At 41.3% G+C, this 22,052-nt stretch overlaps 1 protein-coding gene across 1 annotated transcript in view; it reads right to left on the bottom strand.

Moving 5' to 3' along the window:
- Positions 1–12,433: 12,433 nt before the first annotated feature.
- CFAP300 (cilia and flagella associated protein 300) overlaps positions 12,434–22,052 on the bottom strand; it is a 36,562-nt gene continuing 26,943 nt past the window's right edge. Inside the window, exons 5-7 of the mRNA XM_012454983.2 lie at positions 18,389–18,561; positions 14,831–14,897; positions 12,434–13,385 (exon numbers count right to left, since the gene is read on the bottom strand). Coding sequence (XP_012310406.1) covers positions 13,257–13,385; positions 14,831–14,897; positions 18,389–18,561 — 369 coding nt within the window. The 3' untranslated portion in view covers positions 12,434–13,256. The remainder of the gene's footprint in view (positions 13,386–14,830; positions 14,898–18,388; positions 18,562–22,052) is intronic.

Here is a 22,052-nt window from a genome sequence, read left to right as displayed (position 1 = left end):
GTACCATTTTCACCCTTGCTCACCCACTGAAAACTGTATTTGATCACTATAGCATATGATACACTAAAAGCAACCATGATGAAATTAACAATAATGACTACATTTGTGTGACACACTTTTCTCAAGGCTTCCACACATCATCCTGTTTAATTTAATTCCTGTCTTTCTCTCTGGATTTCAAAGCCTTCAATCAATTGTTTCTCTTTTGTTTCACAAGATTGTTTCTTGTTAAATATTTCAAGTAGATCAAGTCTGGGTGCAGTGGTTCATGCCTGTAATCCTAGCATTTTGGGAGGCCAAGGCAGGAGGGTCACTGGAGGTCAGGAGTTTGAGACCAGCCTGGCCAACATGGTGAAACCCCATCTCTACTAAAAACACAAAAATTAGACAGATGCGGTGGCATGCACCTATAATTCCAGGTACGTGGAGGCTGAGGCACAAAAAGTGCCTGAATCCGGGAGGTGGAGATTGCAATAAGCTGAAATCCAGCCTGGGCGACAGAGCAAGACTCTGTCTCACACACAAGAAAACCCCCCAAAAAACAAAAAACAAAATGACCAGGCATCGTGGCTCACCCCTATAATCCTAGCAATTTGGGAGGCCAAGGCGGGTAGATCACCTAAGGTCAGAAGTTCGAGACCAGCCTTGCCAACATGGCAAAACCTCATCTCTACTTAAAATACAAAAATTATCTGGCCTTGGTGGCACACACCTGTAATCCCAGCTACTCTGGAGGCTGAGGAAGAGATTCACTTGAACCTGGGATGTGGAAATTGCAGTGAGCCGAGATTGAATCACTGCACTGCACTCCAGCCTGTGCTACGGAAGTGAGACTCCATCTCAAAAAACAAACAAACAGCCGGGCGCGGTGGCTCAAGCCTGTAATCCCAGCACTTTGGGAGGCCGAGGCGGGTGGATCACGAGGTCGAGAGATCGAGACCATCCTGGTCAACATTGTGAAACCCCGTCTCTATTAATACAAAAAAAATTAGCTGGGCACGGTGGCACGTGCCTGTAATCCCAGCTACTCAGGAGGCTGAGGCAGGAGAATTGCCTGAACCCAGGAGGCGGAGGTTGCGGTGAGCCGAGATCGCGCCATTGCACTCCAGCCTGGGTAACAAGAGCGAGACCCCGTCTCAAAAAAAAAAAAAAAAAAACAAAAAAAAACAAAACAAAGTGAAGTCGATCTATTCTAAAAGTTCTATAACTAGGAAGCAGGGAGTCTCCTTGACTTTCTGATTCAATCCATCAGCAAGTAACATTGATTTCAGGTCCCAAAACACATCTGGATACACCTACTTCCTTCCATATATTAGTTTGCTTTAGGCTGTCATAACTAAGTGCCACAGATTTGGTGGCTTAAACAATAGAAAGTTATTTTCTCACAGTCCTGGAGGCTAGAAGTCCAAGATCGAGGTTCTAGCAGGGTTGGTTTATTCTAAGACGTCTCTCCTTGGCCTGTGGATGACTGTCTTCTTCCGGTTTCTTCACGTGATCGTCCTTCTGTGCTGTCAGATTCCTCTTATAAGGAGAACAGTCAGATTTAATTAGGGCCCACCCAAATGACCTCATTTTTCCTTAATTACCTCTTCAAAGGCCCTATCTTCAAGTACAGTCCTACTCAAAGGTACTGGGGATTAGGACTTCAACATGTGAATATGGGGGACAGGGGCACACAGTTCAGCTCATGACACTCCATCGTTACTGAAACCATCCTTGCCCAAGCTGCTCTCATTCGTCATTAGACCGCGATGCTAGTTTCCTCACTTCTATATGTCTTCTCGAATCCACTTACCACATAACAGCCACAGCGATCGTTTGATCTTTCAAAAACGTATAGCACTCGGTCAGGCGCGGTGGCTCATACCTGTAATCCCAGCACTTTGGGAAGCCAAGGCGGGCGAATCACGAGGTCAGGAGTTCGAGACCAGCCTGGCCAACATGGTGAAACCCCGTCTCTACTAAAATTACAAAAGATTAGCTGGGCATGGTGGTGGACGCCTATAATCCCAGCTACTCAGGAGGCTGAGGCAGAAGAATCGCTTGAACCCGAGAGGCAAAGTTTGCAGAGAGCCAAGATCATGCCACTGCACTCCAGCCTAGGCGACAGTGTGAGACTCTGTCTCAATTTAAAAAAAATGTATAGCACTCTCTTGCTTAAAATCTTGTAGAGCTTTCCCATTACGCATGTTAAATTTCAAACTCCTCTCGTTGGCTAACGAGAGGTATGTGATCTATCATTCTATCTTTGCAGCTTCAGTTCATGCCACTTTCTTTCTTGTCGACTTGTTCCATCCACAATGACTTCTGTCAGTTCCTAGAACATAACAACTTCATTCCATCTTGGAGCCTTTGCATATGCTGTAATTGTTTTTCAAGAACATTCATATGCTTAAGTCTCAATTTAAATGTTAACCTCCTCAGAAGAATCTTCTCAGACTTAACCACTACTGATCTTTTTCCTAGTAAAATCATAATTTATAATCACTTTATGTATTTTACTATATTTTTTGGTCACTAGATGGTAAGTTTCTTGGAGCCATGATAATGTGTTTTGTGCATCACAGTTTCTCCAGGCTTAGCATTGTGCCTGGCAGACAATAAACATTCTTTGAACAATCTACTCTTTCAGCAGATCTCTTGCTCTATTCAAGAAAGTTTGTAATTGCACATGTATTTCCTACCTCTGCACCATAGCATGGAACATTCTTTCTACCTAGAAATCTTTCCCTCTCTAAGACAATCCATGGCTATCATTTCTTTAAAAATAAACCTCAATTGCCTTCCCATGGAAGCCTTTCATTATGAATCATCCTTGACTGTCATCTCTCTCGGTTCCCTTAGAACTTCAGTGATATGTTTAAACTGATATTTATTAAGTACTTAAAAACATAGTTTTTTCTTTGTCTTTTTTGAGACAGAGTCTGGCTCTGTTGCCCAGGCTGGAGTGCAGTGGCATGATCTGGGCTAACTGCAAACTCTACCTTCTGGGTTCAAGTAATTTTCTTGCCTCAGCCTCTCAAGTAGCTGGGATTATAGGCGCCCACCAACCTCTGCCTCCTGGGTTCAAGCGATTCTCCTGCCTCAGCCTCCTGAGTAGCTGGGATTACAGGTGCATGCCACCATGTCCGGCTAATTTGTGTATTTTTTGTAAAGATGGGGTTTTATATGTTGGCCAGGCTGGTCTTGAACTCCTAACATCAGGTAATCTGCCTGCCTTGGCCTTCCAAAGTGCTGGATTATAGGCATGAGCCACCATGCCCAGTCAGTTTTTTCTACAAAAGGTTTTATTCTACAATATGTTAAAGGAATAAAGGGTACTAGTTGATTTAAAGAAATGTGGCTGAATAAAAGTTAATTTAAAAGTTAATTTATATTATCATAGGTGGTTTCTACTTTACTATCTCCCTCTCACGTCTTTCTAATAGCAATGATGATAAAGAATATAATTTATAGATCCATAATGTTTGTTAAAGCCCCACGAGGTTAGAAAAGAAAAATAAGCAGGAATGGTATCGCTTCTCAGCCTTTTGGCTAAGATCAAGTGTAGCAGGAATGGTAAATTTCACCCTTACTTAAACCAAGTGTAGCCTGCTTATTCTAATGAACTTGGCATGTGTGCCAAGTCAGGAGACTGAAGACTTACATTAGAGGATATCAGGTATACCAGCTACAAGAGATTATCAATTGGGACACTGCTAAATGTGGCACTAAATGTTGCTTTTAGTGTTAATTAAGGCAGCTTTCACTGTAAAAGACAGACTACTTCCCTGCCTTCTATTTTTTCCTTTGTTCTTTTGTTTTCATCTATCTTTCTTTTTTTCTCTGTTTTTTTTTTTTTTTTTTAAGCTAGAGAAGTAGAGAGCAGTCATTCCCAACCCTGAGTTGCCAACCAGAATGAAAACACATTTTAAAGGCAGTATACAAAATAATGCTCTATCTCATAAATAAGTTAGAGCAATTAAAATAATGCCATGTCAGGCTAGGCATGGTGGCTCACAACTGTAATCCCAGCACTTTGGAAGGCCGAGGTGGGCAGATCACTTGAGCTCAGAAGTTTAATATCAGCCTGGACAACATGGTGAAATCCCATCTCTACCAAAATTACAAAAAATCAGCCAGGCATGGTGGTGCACGCCTGTGGTCTGCTCAAGAGGCTTGATTGAGCCCTGGAGTTTGAGGCTATAATGAGCTGAGATCATGGCACTGCATTCCAGCCTGGGTGACAGAGTGAGATCCTGTCTCAAAACGAAAATAAAAATAAACACAGTATCATGTTACATTCATCATATTTTAAAAAATTACAGATTTGACATATACTGTTAGCTAGAAAGTGGTAAAATGGGAATTCTTACATCAGCAATGGGAGCATAAATTTGTGCAATCATTTTAAAGAGCAATTTGTCAATATCTAGTCAGGCTGTATATATCCTACAAACCAACAATTCTACCAGATAGAAGCCTAGAGATCCAAGAGCTCAAGCCCAGCCTGGGCAACACAGAAAGACCTCATCTCTTAAAAAGAAGAAAAAAGGCCTAGAGAATACTTCAGAAAAACACATGCCCAAGGATATTCATTTCAGCACTATTCATACAACCAACATATCTAACTATAGGGAGATGAATAGATATGGTAAGGCCATCCAGTTAAAATGGATAAACAAGTTATTTGTATCAACACAGATAAAATTTGAAAAAATGCTGAATAATAAAAGTAAATTTGCAAAAAGCTTTGTATAAAGTATTTGTATTTATGTAAAATTTTAAAACTCAGAAAACAGTATAATAGGTAATATATATAACAGTATATAACGTTAATGGAAACATACACATGTAGTAAAAGTATAAAACATACAGAAGGGCTGGGTACCGTGGCTCACGTCTATGATCCCAGCACTTTGGGAGGCTGAGGCAGGAGAATCGCTTAAGTCCAGGAGTTTAAGACCAGACTGGGCAATATAGCAAGACCTCACCCCTTAAAAAAATTTAAAAAGAATTAGCCAGGTAGTCCCAGCTACTTGGGAGGTTGAAGTAGGAGGATTATTTGAGACTGGGAGTTTCAGACTACAGTGAGCAATGTTTACACCACTGTACTACAGTCTGGGTGACAGAGTGAGACCTGTCTTCAAAAAAAAAAAAATATGTATATATATATATATATATATGTGTGTGTGTGTATATATATATATATACATATATATATATATATATATATGCAGGAGAATAATGCCCACTGGTTTCAGGATATTGGTTATTTCCAGAAAGGGAAGGAGGAAAACAGTTTGGGAGTAGAAATTTTAAGAAAATATGAAATAAGACCAGGAGGAAGGTAGCTGTGGCTGTAACAAGGTAATACGACATATCCTTGTGGTGTTGGAACTGTTCATTATATTTTTATTTTCATTTATTTATTTATTTATTTTTATTTTATTTATTTATTGTTTTGAGATGGAGTCTCATTCCATTGCCCAGGCTGGAGTGCAGTGGAACCATCTCAGCTAACTGAAATCTCCGCCTCCTGGGTTCAACTCTCCTGCCTCAGCCTCTCAAGTAGCTGGGATTACAGGCGCCCACCACCATGCCTGGCTAATTTTTGTATTTTTAGTAGAAATAGGGTTTCACCATGTTGCCCAGGCTGGTTTCAAACTCCTGACCTCAAGCGATCCACCCACCTTGGCCTCCCAAAGTGCTGTGATTATAGGCATGAGCCACCTCGCCCGGCCTTTTTTTTTTTTTAATTTATTTGTTATGGAGATAGGGTCTCACTCTGTTGCCTAGGTTGAATGCAGTGACATGAATAAGGCTGACTGCAGCCTCAACCTTCGGGGTTCAAGCAATATTCCTACCTCAGCCTCCCAAGGAGTTGAGACTACAGGCACACACTACCATGCCTGGCTAAGTTTTATTTTTTTTGTAGAGGTTAGGTCTCTCTCTATGTTGCCCAGGCTGGTACTGAACTCCTGGGCTTAAGTGATCCTCCTGCCTTGGCCTCCCAAAGTGTTGGGATCATAGGCATAAGCCACTGTGCCCAGCCTCTGCTCATTATCTTGACTGTGCTAATGAGCAGAGGCTGGGCACAGTGGCTTATGTGAGCTTAATACACATAACACACACAGGCATGCACAGATGAGTACAAATAAAACTGGAGAAATCTGATTAAGATCAGTGAGTATTTATCAATGTAAGTATTCTAGTTATGATATTACACTACAGTTTTGTACAATGTCAAAATTAAAGAGAAAACCGGGCAAAGTGTACAAAGGATCTCTCTGTATTACTTCATGCATTGCATGTGAATCTATATTTATTTCAAGATTTTAATTTAAAAATGTTAAATGTGGTAAAATTTTAACTGTCAAATCTGGGTGGAGGATATGTTATGTAGTCCCTGTATTTTCTTCTTTTTGTTTTTTGAGATGGAGTTTTGCTCTTGTTGCCCAGGCTGAAGTGCTATGGCATGATCTTGGCTCACCACAACCTCCGCCTCTCGGTTCAAGTGATTTTCCTGCCTCAGCCTCCCAAGTAGCTGAGAGTGCAGGAATGTGCCACCATGCCCGGCTAATTTTATATTTTTAGTAGAGACGGGGTTTCTCCACGTTGGTCAGGCTGGTCTTGAACTCCTGACCTCAGGTAATCTCCCTGCCTCAGCCTCCCAAAGTGCTGGGATTACAGGCATTAGCCACCACACCTGGCCACACTTTTTTTATATTTAAAAGAAAAAAGTAATATCTGAAACCCACCATAGAACTGATTCAATCACTAGAGACAGAGGTAGAGATCAGTCATCTATACAGACAGTCCCCAACTTCTGATGGTTCAACTTGAGATTTTTTGACTAAAATGGTACGTGATACACATTCCATAGAAACTGTACTTCAAGCACCCATACAACCATCATTTTTCACTTTTAGTACAGTTTTCAATAAATTACATGAGATATTCAACACTTTATTGTAAAACAGGCTTTGTGTTAGATGATTTTGCCCTACTGTAGGCTAATATAAGTGTTCTAAGGACATTTAAGGCAGGCTAGGTTAAACTATGATGTTTGGTACGTTAGGTGTCTGTTTTTCTTTTTTTTGAGACGGAGCCTCATTCCGTCACCCAGGCTGGAGTATAATGCCATGATCTTGGCTTACTGCATACTCCGCCTCCCAAGTTCAAGCAATTCTCCTGCTTCAGATCCCCCAATAGCTGGGATTACAGGTGTGTGCCACCATGCCCAGCTAATTTTTTTGTATTTTCAGTAGAGATGGGGTTTTACCATGTTGGTCAGGCTGGTCTTGAACCCCTGACCTTGTGATCCTCCCGCCTTGGCCTCCTAAAGTGCTGGGATAAGAGGCATTAGTCACTGCACCTGGCTTCTTTTTTTTTTTGAGACGAAGTCTCACTCTTGTCTCCCAGGCTGGAGTGCAGTGGCAAAATCTCGGCTCATTGCAACCTCCACCTCCTGGGTTCAAGTGATTCTTCTGCCTCAGCCTCCCGAATAGCTGGGATTAGAGATGCCTTCCACCATGCCCAGCTAATTTTTGTATTTTTAGTAGAGACAGGGTTTCACCATGTTGGCCAGGCTGGTCTCGAACTCCTGACCTCAGGTGATCTGCCCGCCTTGGCCTCTCAAAATGCTAGGATTACAGGAATAAGCCACCACGCTAGGCCAAGACCAACTTTCTTAATTGAGTCTTTTTCTCTCTCATTGCACCCAACACAGTTATATGCACTAGAATGTAAGCTCCCTAATTTAGAAATTTTTGTTCATTGCTGTATTTGCAGTGCTTAGAAAGCAGCCAGCACATAACGTAATCAATAAACATCAGCGGGGCCGGGCACGGTGGCTCATGCCTGTAATTTCAGCACTTTGGGAGGCCAAGACAGGCAGATCACTTGAGGTCCAGGAATTCGAGACCAGCCTGGCCAACATGGTGAAATGCTGCCTCTACTAAAAATACAAAAAAGTAGCCTGGCATGGTGGCGGATGCCTGTAATCCCAGCTACTCGGGAGGTTGAAGCAGGAATTGCTTGAACCTGGGAGGTGGAGGTTTCAGTGAGCTGAGATCGTGCCACTGCACTCCAGCCTGGGTGACAGACAGAGACTCTATCTGAAAAAAAAAAAAAAAAAAAAAAGCACCTGTGGTGTGCATGACAATGAATGATAGTTCTTAAAAAATTCTTGCTGATTAACTGGATGACTGAGAATCTTAAGAAGGCTCCAGTCAATTTCTAGAAACTTCAGACCTGTTTTCAAAGTTTTAAGGACCAACGCTGGTTGAGAATGAGTTGGAACAAGGATGACAGACCTGTGAATCTAAATACAAAGAGCGAGCTCAGGACAAGGGAGTTTCCCTCTCCGACCACAGCTTCCTACCACAGTTCCCACTTCCCAGTTCTTAGTACCTCAAACACTATCATTTCATAATTCACCCAGTCTGCTATCTTTTTTTTGGTCATATTTGATTTTTTTTTCCAATCGAGCATTCTGTTGCTCCATACTTCATGATGCCCGAGACGTTACCATTGCTATGAGCTCAGTACAGTTAATTCTGTGCTTTGACAACTACTGTGCACCTCTATTTGATCTGTGGACTCTGAACTTTTTTCACTCTAATTTATCACTGCTGGACTAATCTTTCTAGAATATCACTTTCTTGATGCTACGACTCCTACTCTAGAGTCCTTAATGATTGCTATGCATCACTTACTTAAAAGATTTAAATTTCTAAGCTTTGTGCCCACAGCACTCAGTGACGAAGTCCCCAGTAATATATCTTCCCTGTTATTATCCAGAACTCCAGGACAGAACCTCTCAGGTTTTTTTTCTGTTTGTTTTTTGTTTTTGAGATGGAGTCTTGCTCTGTCACCAGGCTGGAGTGCGGTGGCACAATCTTGGCTCACTGCAACCTTCACCTCCCGGGTTCAAGCGATTCTCCTGCCTCAGCCTCCCGAGTAGCTGGGACTACAGGTGCCCACCACCACGCTCAGCTAATTTTTGTATTTTTAGTAGAAATGGGATTTCACCATATTGGGCAGGCTAGTCTAGAACTCCTGACCTCGTGATCCTCCCAGAGCGGTGGGATTACAGGCGTGAGCCTCCGCGCCCGGCCAGAACTTCTTAGTTTTAAGCGATGGGATTACAGGCGTGAGCCACCGTGCCCGGCCAGAACTTCTTAGTTTTAATTTCTCAGATGTACTCATGGCCCTCCAAATCACCTTATGTTTTTGTATCTTTGAATTTATTTTTGCTCATGTGATCTAAATATCCCAACTTCTCCAGACTTCAGCCTAAGTCCCTCATTTTAATGTCCAATTTACAATTCTGCAAGAACCCTCTCTTTAAGTAACTTTTGGAATTTTTGAAGAATATTCTCAGAAAGTCTCAGAACACCATTCTGTGGTCACTTGGCACCGTGGCCAGGTGTCTCACTCCAGACAACCCCTCTTCTCTCGGTTGATCACAGTTGGCTTTTACAAAGCTGGCTCCTACAGGCTGCAGCTGCTGCTCTCTAGGGACAGTTTTTGCCAGAGACATGTTCCTGGGCTGCATATCTAATCCCATGCTGGGCAGCTAACTCCAGACTACATACAGTATGAATCCAGAGTATAATAGTTTGCAAATTTTCACGAAAGGTTTAAGTATAGAGGGACAAGCATACAGTAAATATGGCCGAGTGCAGTGGCTCACGCCTGTTATCCCAGCACTTTGGGAGGCCGAGGTGGGCAGATTACCTGAGGTCAGGAGTTCGAGACCAGCCTGGCCAACATGGTGAAACCTGGTCTCTACTAAAAATACAAAAATTAGCTGGCATGGTGGCAGGCACCTATAATCCCAGCTCCTTGGGAGGCTGAGGCAGGAAAATGGCTTGAATCCGGGAGGCAGAGTTTGCAGTGAACCAAGATTGTGCCATTGCACTCCAGCCTGTGAGACAAGAGCGAGACTTCATCTCAAAAAAAAATTTAAGGTGGGCACCTAGGTATGAAGGCTGCTAGAGTCCATTAGCTAAGTCCCTGCTGAGGACGCTTCCATACTGATGATCTATGACCTTCGTTGCCAACCTCTCCCCCTCCCTCACTTTCCACACTCTCCACAGTTGCATTTCACAGGCCAGTTTCTCTCTATCAACTGTACTCTGTCAGTCAGAGAATGGATATTTATTGCCTTTCAAGTTCTAGGCATTGTGGACACAAAGGTAAACAAAATAGACACTGTAATTGTTTTCATGAAAGATATTAAACAAATTATAACTAATTGCTGAGCAAATAATTCCAAGCATACAAATACTGCCAAAGAAATGCCTGGAGTCCATGCTCAGGACCTCTACATTCTCTGGGGACCCCAAAGAGGAAAAACCAATTTTCCCATCTCTTATACTCTAGTCAAACTAATAATAAACTGTACCAAAGCAATTCTGGCCCCAAGAAGACAACTTATTACTTTATTATGCAGACAGTTCACTGTTTCTTTTTTTTTTTTTGGAGACAGAGTCTCACTCTGTCACCCAGGCTGGAGTGCAATGGCGCGGTTTCAGCTCACTGCAACCTCTGCTTCCTAGTTTCAAGCAATTCTCCTGCTTCAGCCTTCCAAGTAGCTGGGATTACAGTTATGCGCCACCACATCTGGCTAATTTTGTATTTTTCAGTAGAGATGGGTTTTTTTTTTCTATGTTGTTCAGGCTGGTCTCGAACTCCTGACCTCAGGTGATCTGCCCACCTTGGCCTCCCAAAGTGCTGAGATTGCAACAGGTGTGAGCTACTGTGCCCGGCCTGTTTCACATTTTTTTTTTTTTTGTATTACCTCAGTACAGAATGAATGCAGCCAAAATTCATGAGCACTTAAACTATGTGCCTGCCATCATTCAAAGCCCAACTATGTATTAATTAATTTAATTTTCCAAAAAAACCTATGAGATAGTCCTATTATTTTTTCCATTTTATAAAAAAGATAACTAAGGCACAGACAGTTAAGTAACCAGCTCAAGGTTGCACAGCAAGTAATGGCAAATTTAAAAATCTAGGCAACCTGACAGCCCAGCCCAAACTCTTTATCACTACTCTATTATGCCTTACAATACAGGTAATTTGCATAATCACGTATGAGTCATCAAATGATTTCCCCAAAACAATGGAACAGTCTTTCCTCAAAGGTGCTATCTACCTCCACCTTTAGAGCTGAGAAAACACAGTGGCAATTTCTCAGTATCACTTTCCCATCTTTTGCCTCTGGACTTTCATCCCAGGGCCAGGCCTAGAGTACTCTGCCACATAAGACACTCCCTTGAAATGCTGTTCTCTTGAGCTGTTGAAATCCTACCAGTCTTTCCATAGAAGCCGGACCAAGCCTATTTTAGTTCATAGTGATGGCTTCTATCTCTGAATTCGTGTAATAATCATTGTTGGTAGTCACACTCTTAAAGGTTATCTTCCTAAATAGGTTTATAGGGAGTGTATGTTTCCCCAAAGTAAACTGCCCAGTGCCTTGCATAGAATTGGCATTCAAAAAGAATTACTGATTGACTGCTTGTTTGATTGAAAGGGTCTCCAGGTCATCTGGAACTGTGAGGTAAGCAGCAAAGCTGGCAGCAAATATATTTCAGTTCTTGATTTCATGTTTTTATGTAATTTTTAAAAATATATGGGTATTATGAACATATCTGAAAAGTAGTTATTCATTCAATAAACATTTAATATGCCAAGGCATTGTGCTAAGTATTAGAAGTAAAAAGTAAAACATACTCTTTCTCCTGAGCTCTATACCCAAATTGCCAGCTGCATTCCAGATTCAAATTCAAGTTCAAATACAAGATTATCCTCTTTATCCCATAACACAGAAACACATCTTTCAAACTTGCTCCTCCTCAAAACCTCAACATTTGTTACAGGCTTCCCATCACCCATGGGATATATATCAATGATTTTTGTCATAAAGAAAAAATCTAGGTCATATAGTCATTCTATGAATGACATGAGGAACGGTACTAAAACAAAACCTGCTTCTCACTCTTATTTTTTTTTTTGAGACGGAGTTTTGCTCTTGTTACCCAGGCTGGAGTGCAATGGCGCGATCTTGGCTCACCGCAACCTCCGCCTCCTGGGTTCAGGCAATTCTCCTGCCTCAGTCTCCCGAGTAGCTGGGATTACAGGCACGCGCCACCATGCCAGGCTAATTTTTTGTATTTTTAGTAGAGATGGGGTTTCACCATGTTGACCGGGATGGTCTCGATCTCTTGACCTCGTGATCCACCCGCCTCGGCCTCCCAAAGTGCTGGGATTACAGGCGTGAGCCCCCACGCCCGGCCCACTTCTTACTCTTTGAACAATTTACTAATACCATCAGGCAACCTTGTCTGTTTACATGTAGCTCTTGTATTAGCTGTGGGGCTGCTGCAGCTTTAATTTATTATGTGATAAAAGAGTTTACAACTACTTTCAGAACTTTTTTTTTTATTGAGGCTTTTAAGTGAAACAAATGAAGCAAAACACTGTTATGCTTTTCCTAGCTTTAGACATGTAAAGGCTTCTGCAATGAAGAAATGTAATTAAATGAAACAAGTTAAATAAACTAACAATTCATATTAATGATCAGTGATAGAAATGTTTACTTTTCTGCTACATTTCTTTTTTTTTTTTTGACAGAGTCTTGCTCTGTCACCCAGTATAGAGTGCAGTGGTGCAATCTCGGCTCACTGCAACCTCCGACTCCCAGGTTCAAGCAATTCCCCTGCCTCAGGCTCCCAAGTAGTTGGGACTACAGGTTCGTGCCACCATGCTCAGCTAATTTTTGTATTTTTAGTAGAGACAGGGTTTCACTATATTAGGCAGGCTGGTCTCGAACTCCTGACCTTGTGATCCGCCTGCCTCGGCCTTCCAAAGTGCTGGGAATACAGGCGTGAGCCACCGCGCCCGGCCTTCTGCTACATTTTCAATTCAGAATTAATTAGCTTATAAATTAAAATACATGAAAAATTGAGGAGTCACTTGGATCATAATGCAACAAATATGAATTAGACTTCCAATTCCTTGTAACTTTTTGTAAAAATTCCACAAATTTTTTGGTATAGATTTCATTAGGGATGAAATTTGATCCCTGGTTAGTATTCCACACAAATTTTTTAAAAAGGCATCTTGGTGTTTGCTTTCTTCTGCTCTAAGTAAGCTCTTTATATTTTTCTTGAATTAATTTGCAAAGTAAATGTTTATAAGTTAGTATTAAAATAGAAAAATGATAAATAAGAAACAGTGGATGTACATCATCTGAACGAGCATTAAGACATGTCTCCTACACCATAACAGTGATATAAAACATGAAGGTGACGCTTGATAGGGTCCACAATAAAGTAAGAAAATGTCTGTTCGTGAGTCTTTGTTGAAGGATAGCACATACCAGCAGAATCCTGAAAAAGACAAACCTAAATTATTTAGGATACAACTATATTTAAGTGATAATCAGCATATTTTCCTATTATGTATTTTCTGTCAAAACAGGAAACATATATAAAATCTTTGACAATAAACTGGAAGTTAAGTAATGATTTAAAATATTTATGGACAGCATAGTCTACTATGATAGGAATACATATGTACTATACTTACATGCGTAATTTTTGTCTTTAAGGAATTTACAGTCCAAAGACAAATCCCACCATTTTTAAAAAGTGCTTTTAAAGTGCTAATCCTGCAAAAATTTTCTATTTGGCAATTTTCTATCTTTATTTTCTTTCTTTTGTGTGTGAGTTTTTTTTTTCTTTGAGACAGAGTCTCGCTGTGTGCCTCAGGCTGGAGTGCAGTGGTGTGATCTCAGTTCACTGCAACCTCTGCCTCCTGGGTTCAAGTGATTCTTCTGCCTCAGCCTCCCGAGTAGCTGGGACTACAGGCACATGCCACCATGCCCAGCTCATTTTTTGTATTTTTAGTAGAGATGGGGTTTTACGGCATTAGCCAGGATGGTCTAAATTTCCTGACCTGGTGATCTGCCTGCCTTGGCGTCCCAACGTGTGGGATTACAGGCATGAGCTACCACGCCCAGCCCCTTTTATTTTTAAAAAAATTTTTTTGAAGTTGGAGTCTCACTCTGTTGCCTAGGCTGGAGTGCAATGTTGGTACCATTTCAGTTTACTGCAACCTTCACTTCTCGGGTTCAAGCAATTCTCGTGTCTCAGCCTCCCGAAAAGCTGGGATTACAGGTGTCTGCCATAACACCTGGCTAATGTTTTATATTTTTTGTAGAGATGGGGTTTCAACATGTGGCCAGGCTGGTTCAGAAAATACTGACCTCAAGCGATCCGCCCTCCCAAAGTGCTGGGATTATAGGCATGAGCCATTGCACCGGGTACGAAGGATGTTTCTTTTATTTATCCTTGTGATTTAGCCTAGCACAATAGCTGATACACAGTATATATTTAATAAATACTTGTTAGGTGATTGCATGAAAATACTTAGAAATTGCTTATATGTAATAACATCTTTTGTATAATATTAAAATTCAAGTACCAGATTCTTTGTATAAAGACATTTTTGGCATTCTTATTTATCTGCCCTATAAACGATGGTTCGACAGACTAAGAGAACCATGTTCTACTCAATTTGAGTCACAGATTTAGCTCTCAAATAAGTAGGCAACGTTATTAGATACAGATGACAGAATGAAAGCCAGGGAAACAGTTCAAACTGTTCTCCATACAAAAGCATACTCTATCAACTTTTAATTTTAACAAAACTCTAAATAACATTGTCTTTTCTCCTAGGCATAACATTGTCCTAATTGTTAACTCCAGTTGTAACAACGCTATTAATAAAAAGTAATTAAATTCTTTGGTTGCAAAAGTTTTCTCACACTTACATAAGCTGAAACTTTAAAGACAAAAGAGGTAATTTGTATTTTCTTGGTTTGAGGATTCTTTCGAACACTAAAAAAGGAAAAAACAAAGATGCTTTTAACATGTAATAGGCATTGGCATACACATTTAAGTAATGATCCCTTTAAGTATTTAAGTGTTCTTATTCATATAGAACATGGAAATACACACTATCCAACTAAGTGGTTTGAAAAAATGGCATCTGAGGCTTTATCCAAGAATGGGCAAGGTCAACTGAATTAAAACAGCAGAAAATTGAATCTCACAGTTAGAAGGTTTAAGGTCAGTCTGAGACTCAGATGATGAAATTACCTTCCCAGGCTACAGAGACAATTATCGGACAAACAGGAATTTGTAAAAGTCAGACTGAAGTGTAGACAGCCGTATGGGGTAGATAAAAGCATGCTAGACTGAAGATTTAAACAATGTAAATACAAATGCTAGTTCTGACACTGACTTTTCTTTGACTTTGGGTAAGATTAACCTTTCTGAGCCTCAATTTTCTCATATGCAAATTGGGAATAATATGTTCCTTTTAGTATATGAAAATCAAATTGGACAATATATGTAACAACTGTTTATTGTATTATATATTGCTAAGTTATATTATATTAAAAATAATTTTTTCAGCCAGGTCCAGTGACTCATGCCTGTAATCCCAGCACTTTGGTAGGCCAAGGTGGTGGATCACAAGATCAGGAGTTCAAGACTAGCCTGGCCAAGATGGTGAAACCTCATCTCTACTGAAAATACAAAAAAATTAGCCGGGCGTGGTGATGGGCACCTGTAATCCCAATTACTCGGGAGGCTGAGGCAGAGAATTGCTTGAACCAGGGAGGCGGAGGTTGCAGGGAGCCAAGATCGCGACACTGCACTGCAGCCTGGGCAACAGAACAAGACCTCCATCTCAAAAATTAATTATAATAATTTTTTCTCAGTAGCTTTCTTTCAGTTACTCTCCTCACAGAAGATTTCCTGTGGCAATACGTAGTGAGAAAGCCAACTAAGGACTGAGAAAATAAGCTACACATATTTATTTATAATTTGTTACATATGTAAATAAATATATAAACACTTTATTTTTATTTTTTATTTTTTTTAGGGACGGACTTTCACAATTCTGGCCAAGCTGGTCTTGAACCCCTGACCTCAGGTAATCCTCCCGTCTCGGCCTCCCAAAATGCTAGGATTATAGGCGTGAGTCACCATGCCCGGCCCACACTTTATATTTATAATGCCTTACAGTTGGTAAAACATTTTTTATACAATTTTTAACTTATTATTACTATAATTTTTTTTTTCTTGATATGGAGTTTTGCCCTGTTGCCCAGGCTAGAGTGCAATGGCTATGATCTTGGCTCACTGCAACCTCTGCCTTTCAGGTTCAAGCGATTCTCCTCTCTCAGCCTCCTGAGTAGCTGGAGTAGCTGGGATTATAGGCGTTCACCACCACGTCCAGCTAGTTTTTGTATGGTCAGGCTGGTCTCGAACTCCTGACCTCAGATGATCCTCCTGCCTTGGCCTCCCAAAGTGCTGGGATTACAGGCATGAGTCACTGCATCCAGCCTGATCATTTATTCTTCTAACAAAATGGGTGGTTCTAAAGTATTGCTTATTTGATTTAAAGAAATCCCAATCTTTTTAAGGAAAATGTTTTTAAAAACATTGAAAAGGTGTATTTTGGCCGGATGTGGTGGCTGGTGCCTGTAATCCCAGCACTTTGGAAGGCTGAGGTGGGCAGATCACCTGAGGTCAGGTGTTAGAGACCAGCCTGGCCAATATGGTGAAAACCCGTCTCTATGAAAAATAAAGAAATTAGCGTGGCATGGTGGTATGTGCCTGTAATCCCAGCTACTTGGGAAACTGAGGCAGGAGAATCCCTTGATTCTCCTGCCCAGGAGGTGGAAGTTGCAATGAGCTGAGATCACATTACTGTACTCCACCCTGGCCTGAGCAACAGAGTGAGACTCTGTTTCAAAAAAATAAAAATAAATAAATAAATAAAATATAAAAAATAAAAACAATAAAAAGGGTGTATTTTATAGTACCTGTTATAATGGATGAGGAAGAAAATATTTTCATAACATTTTTACCCTTTTGTTTGAGTCAGAGACTCCTAAAGTCACGCTATGTAGTAGTATGCCCCCAACATGTAAAAACATAAGAGATGGACTGTGCTAGAATGGATTAGCACTAATGTTTATCTGCAAGGGTAGGTTACACACTGTAAAGCAATCACGCTTTTTCTTAGCATCCAAAATGTAGAAGAGAATCACAGGTGAGAATCTGGAGAAGGGAATGTTGGGAAAAAGAGCAGTTTCTTACGTTCTAAACTTATTTCTGCTTCAAATATCTCCAACACAATCTGCTCCTCCTCAGTAGCACACAGTAGCAGCGAGGGATTCCACAGGTTCATGTGGCTGATGGGGTACACTGTGGTGGTAGTGGGCCAGTAGTGTGTGTGTGTGTGTGTGTGTATGTGTAGGGTATACAGAGAAGTTTCTTCAGGGAGTGCTAGAAGCAGTATAGCAGGTTTACATGAACTTCAAATAATTAGGACAGTATGTTTGATATATTAATAGGTATGTGTATGCTTTTTCTGAAATTCTGTTTCTAACATATCTTCTTCCAATAATCTTGATTTGTTGATAATAACTTGTTCATTAAAATCACAGATTATAGAAACATTTTTCTGTTTTTAACACCATATCATAAATTAATTGAATAACTAAATTATGCAGTTTGCTATATAGCTATACGACATATGGAATGGAATGGAATGTTGAGCGTAAGTAAAGCAATAATTATTAGTCCAATGAGAAGCTACTTCTGGTTTTGTCCTATTAAATTATATAACTAAACTTTAAGACCCTTTGTTTTCTGTTGTTTTGCCTATTAAGATGATCCAATATCTTCATAACTGAAAAACCCAACCAAAGAATATTCACTTCAGTTAAAAGAAAGGTACAAATTTAATTGCTTTAATTTTCCAAAAAAAAAAAAGGTACAAATAAGAAATTTGTAAGGTTTTAATTCCCATTTTATCTTCAAAAAGAAAAATGCTCCTAGAATACTCAAACAAATTGTATAGCTTGGGATTAATTTGAAAAGGTAAATATTACACCTTCATGAAAATTCTTCCACTTCCTTGGAACAAAGATAATTATTGTTTTTACTATTAGTTAAGCAAACTCAAACATCTGGGGGGATCTCTTCTGTTGCCTTCAGATTTAAACGGAGGCTTGGTAAGAAAAAAAAGAAGTCTTGGAAGATGGCAGTTGATAACAGGTCTGAATGAGGAAAAAAGCAGAAGAAATAGATGAAGAATGAGAGGACTGAGAACTAAATAAGAGAGAAATCCACAAATCTTTCTATTCTGCAAGAGAGGGGAAAAGTTATGAGAAGGAGGTGAGGGTAGTGCTTTTTATATACTTTGGCTGTTAATATGACCACTGAGTGATGTTGTGTAATTCCATCATGGTTAAACAAATAATTTATTCTATTAACTAGAGATTTACATACTGTGATCTAGCAAACATTACCTCACCAGATCCTTATAGATAAGCTTTGTTGTTTCCAGATATGGGTTAATCACATCCTCATATTGACAAAGGGCTCCACCAAGGCAAAGGTGTTTGAAAAGACAAAACAAGAACTCTTCTCTATCTGGCTGGCTGAATACTTCATATTTTTCTGAGTCTTCCACTAGCAAAACCTAAGGTGACAAAATTCATCTTAATGTAACATAATTAAAAGTTTTAATTTTTCTGTTTTCAAAGGTTTCATTTTATATACTTAAAAATAATCTTACACCTATTTTAAGAATCACTCTTGAGTCAACTGGAGAGAGTAACCTGTAATCTGCATTTTTTTGCCTCTATTTTAGCATTAGGAACTGACATTCAATGAAAAGAACAAATCAAAATTTAAAACACAGTGGCTAAGTCTTCCCTCCTTCTGCTTCATTTCTTAATTCTAATTTACATTTTTAGTAATTGTTTTAGTGTTATGTCACCTCAAATCTTATTTGGAAATAAATGGGGACACTTTTCCATCCCATAAGGCCTCTCATCTTTGCTTCTACCCAGAGACCAAACAGTCATTTTCTAAGCTCTCTCCTCTTATGGAGTTTGGATCACTTTGTTCTTACTCCCACCAGTACTCTCTTTTGAACGATCCAGTTGCTGGAGGCTCATATCCAGTTTTCGCTTTCCTGCTCTCCTGTAGTAAGATCACTTCACACATCACCTGCTGACATCGACTCTTGCTCTTCTGTGGTCTTGCTACCTCTTACAGAAAGCAGAAAACTAGATCTGATGTAGGGGATTTTCTTGTGCCATTGGGAACTACAGACAACTGATTCATTTATTGATTGTAGTGGGTATGAAAAGGTGATGAACGTAAGATATCTATTTCTTCCATTGGATTGTTTATATCTTACCTACTTTGTTTATTTATTTATTTATTTAGAGATGGCGTCTCACTATGTTGTCCATGCTGCTGTCAAACTCCTGGGCTCAAGTGATTTTCTTGCCTCAGCCTCCCAGAGCGCTGGGATTACAGGCGTGAGTCATTGTGCCCAGCCCCCACCTATTTTTAAAAAAGAATGTGAACGCCGGGTGCGGTGGTTCATACCTATAATCCCAGCACTTTGGGAGGCCATGGCAGGAGGATGGCTTGAGGCCAGGAGCTTGAGTCCAGCCCGAGCAACAAAGTGAGACCTCATCTCTACTAAAACATCCCCCCAAAATAAGCTGGATGTGGTGGTGAAAGCCTGGAGCCCAGTGAATCAGGATGTTGAGGTGGGAGGATTGCTTGGGCTCAGAGGACGATTGAAGGTGCAGTGAGCCATGACTGCACCACTGCACTCCAGCCTGAGTGACAGATCAAAAAAGAAGAAAAAAAAAGAATTTGAAATAGCTAAAAATAAAATATAGATATAATAAGACCCAAATAATATAGGACAAAAAAACTCTCATCAAGAAATAAAGCGGAAAAAGAAAATAAATGCATATAAACAACTCTATAAGGGAGGGGTATCAAGATGGTTGACTTGAGGCATTTGGTACTCACCTCCTGAACAAAGTAGAACCAAAATCCAAAATAGCAAGTAGATATTCACACTTCAAAAAGGGCATCTAAGAGACAACACTGGAATTCAACAGAGAGGTGACAGGAAACACACAAGGCACTAAAGGAGCTGGGATTGGCTGGGAGCCTGGAGAGGCTTCCCAGTGCAGGGAAATGGTAAGTGAAAGATCCCTAGCAGTCCACATTTGTACTGTGGACTCCTGCAATCCTCACCATGGGAGTGCTCCTCAACCCTCATGGGCCCTGAGACTAGGAATAGAGTGCTGCCTGGAGACCACACAATGGCATTGCTCCAGAGAGGAGCCCATGCTGGCTCCCACCACCCCTCCCCTACCCTGATGTACTAAGCAGGATGGCACCATTTTGAGAGTCCAGCCCTTCCCATACTGCATCCTTCCTTGGGGCCCAACAGTCCCTGCATCTCCACATCGCTAGAGCCCCACTGACATACCCGTATGTCCACCTGGACTCTGCATGGTGTCTTGCACCCGGGGGAATGTGTAATGCAATACACTGAGGAGGCGGCCCTTGAGACAAAGGGAGCCAAAGTGTGTGTTCCCCAGAGCCTGAAACCCACTTAACTGGGCCACTGTCACTGATAGCAACCTTGTCACCACCAGCAGCAGGTCTACCATGCACGTGCATGTTCCCTGAAGATGGAGTCTCCCACCCACAGCTGAGGGGCTGACGCATATGCCACTGGCGACGACCTTGTACCACCCATTCCTTTGGCAGCAGGGCCACTACACACTTGCATGTGCCCTGAAGACTGGCTCTCCCTACTGTTGCTGCCACTACTGCCATGGCCATTGCTGCTGGGGGCTGAATGTGTGCTCCTAGAACCCAAGAGCCACCTGCCAGTGGCTGCAGCCACTAACAGCAACCTCACCCCACCCCCCGCAGCAGGACCACAGCTCACTTGCACATGCCCTCAGGATGAGCTCTTTCCACCCATTGCCACTGCTGCTGCCATCTGAGCACTCTGCCAGGGGGACTTGCAGATCACCCAGTCCAGCTCACAACAGGCTGCACCTGTATGCACCACTGGGGGACCTGAGGACAGCCCCTCAGGCCTGGCACTGACCCCCATCCAGTGCTTGACCACACCCAGGGCTCTGGGGTTTGCCCTGTCCCATCTATCACTGCTGGCATCTGTGTACTCCTCTCAGGGACCTGAGCACAGGCCCGCTCAACTGGCCACCACCATAGCAGCTGGCACTCACCCATACTTGCTCCTTGGTCTGCCCAGCATGTTACCACCACCAGTAATATAAGTGTGTACTGCTTGGGAACCCAAAGGTTGTCACCACTGCTACAGCCATGATCCATTTAACACACACTGCCTGGGGACCCAAACACACATCCACCCACCCAGCCCACCACTAACACTGCTGGCACCTAAGCGAGCTGCCTAGAAGCCCAAGAATCAGCCTGCTTGGACCTGCTAACACCACTGCCTGCCTATACTGCTCAGGGGCCCAACGACAGGTGTGCTTTGGCTAGCTGCTGCCACTCCTGGGGCCCAAGAAATGGCCTGCCTTCCCCAGCATAACTTCACTCCAGCCTCCATTAATAATTGCAATCTAAGCCACCAAGGAAACCACAGACACCAGTGATGCTGTGTACACCTGAATAAGTCATATGGAGACTACACTACTGCATGCACCCAGAATCAAAACCAAAGTTCTCTACCCAATCAACATCATAAACACATCTTCAGGAAAAAGTCTTCTCCTAAAAAAGCCAATTCAATAAATTCAAAGAAGTGACTGTTAAACTAGATGCACAGACATTAATATAAGGACACAAGAAACATGAAAGAGCAAGAAAAGATGACACCTCCAAAGAAACACAATAATTCTCCAGCAACAGATTTAATCAGAAAGAAATTTATGAGCTATAAGAAAAAAATTCAAAATAATGATATGGTCAGGCATGATGGCTCACACCTGTAATCCCAACACTTTGGGAGGCTGAGGTGAGTGGACTGCTTGAGTCCAATAGCTTGAGACCAGCCTGGGCAACATGGTGAAACCCTATCTTTATTTCTAAAAAAATTCACTCAAAAAACTAATGATATTAAAGAATCTCAGTGAGAGACAAGAAAGCACAGAT

This window comes from Aotus nancymaae, unplaced genomic scaffold (genome assembly GCF_030222135.1).
Source record: "Aotus nancymaae isolate 86718 unplaced genomic scaffold, 86718_ANA_hifiasm-v0.15.2.pri h1tg000012l, whole genome shotgun sequence".
NCBI classification, from domain to species: Eukaryota; Metazoa; Chordata; class Mammalia; order Primates; family Aotidae; genus Aotus; species Aotus nancymaae.
The sequence above is the reverse complement of the archived record's forward strand: the minus strand, read 5'-3'. Positions and strand labels throughout refer to the sequence as shown.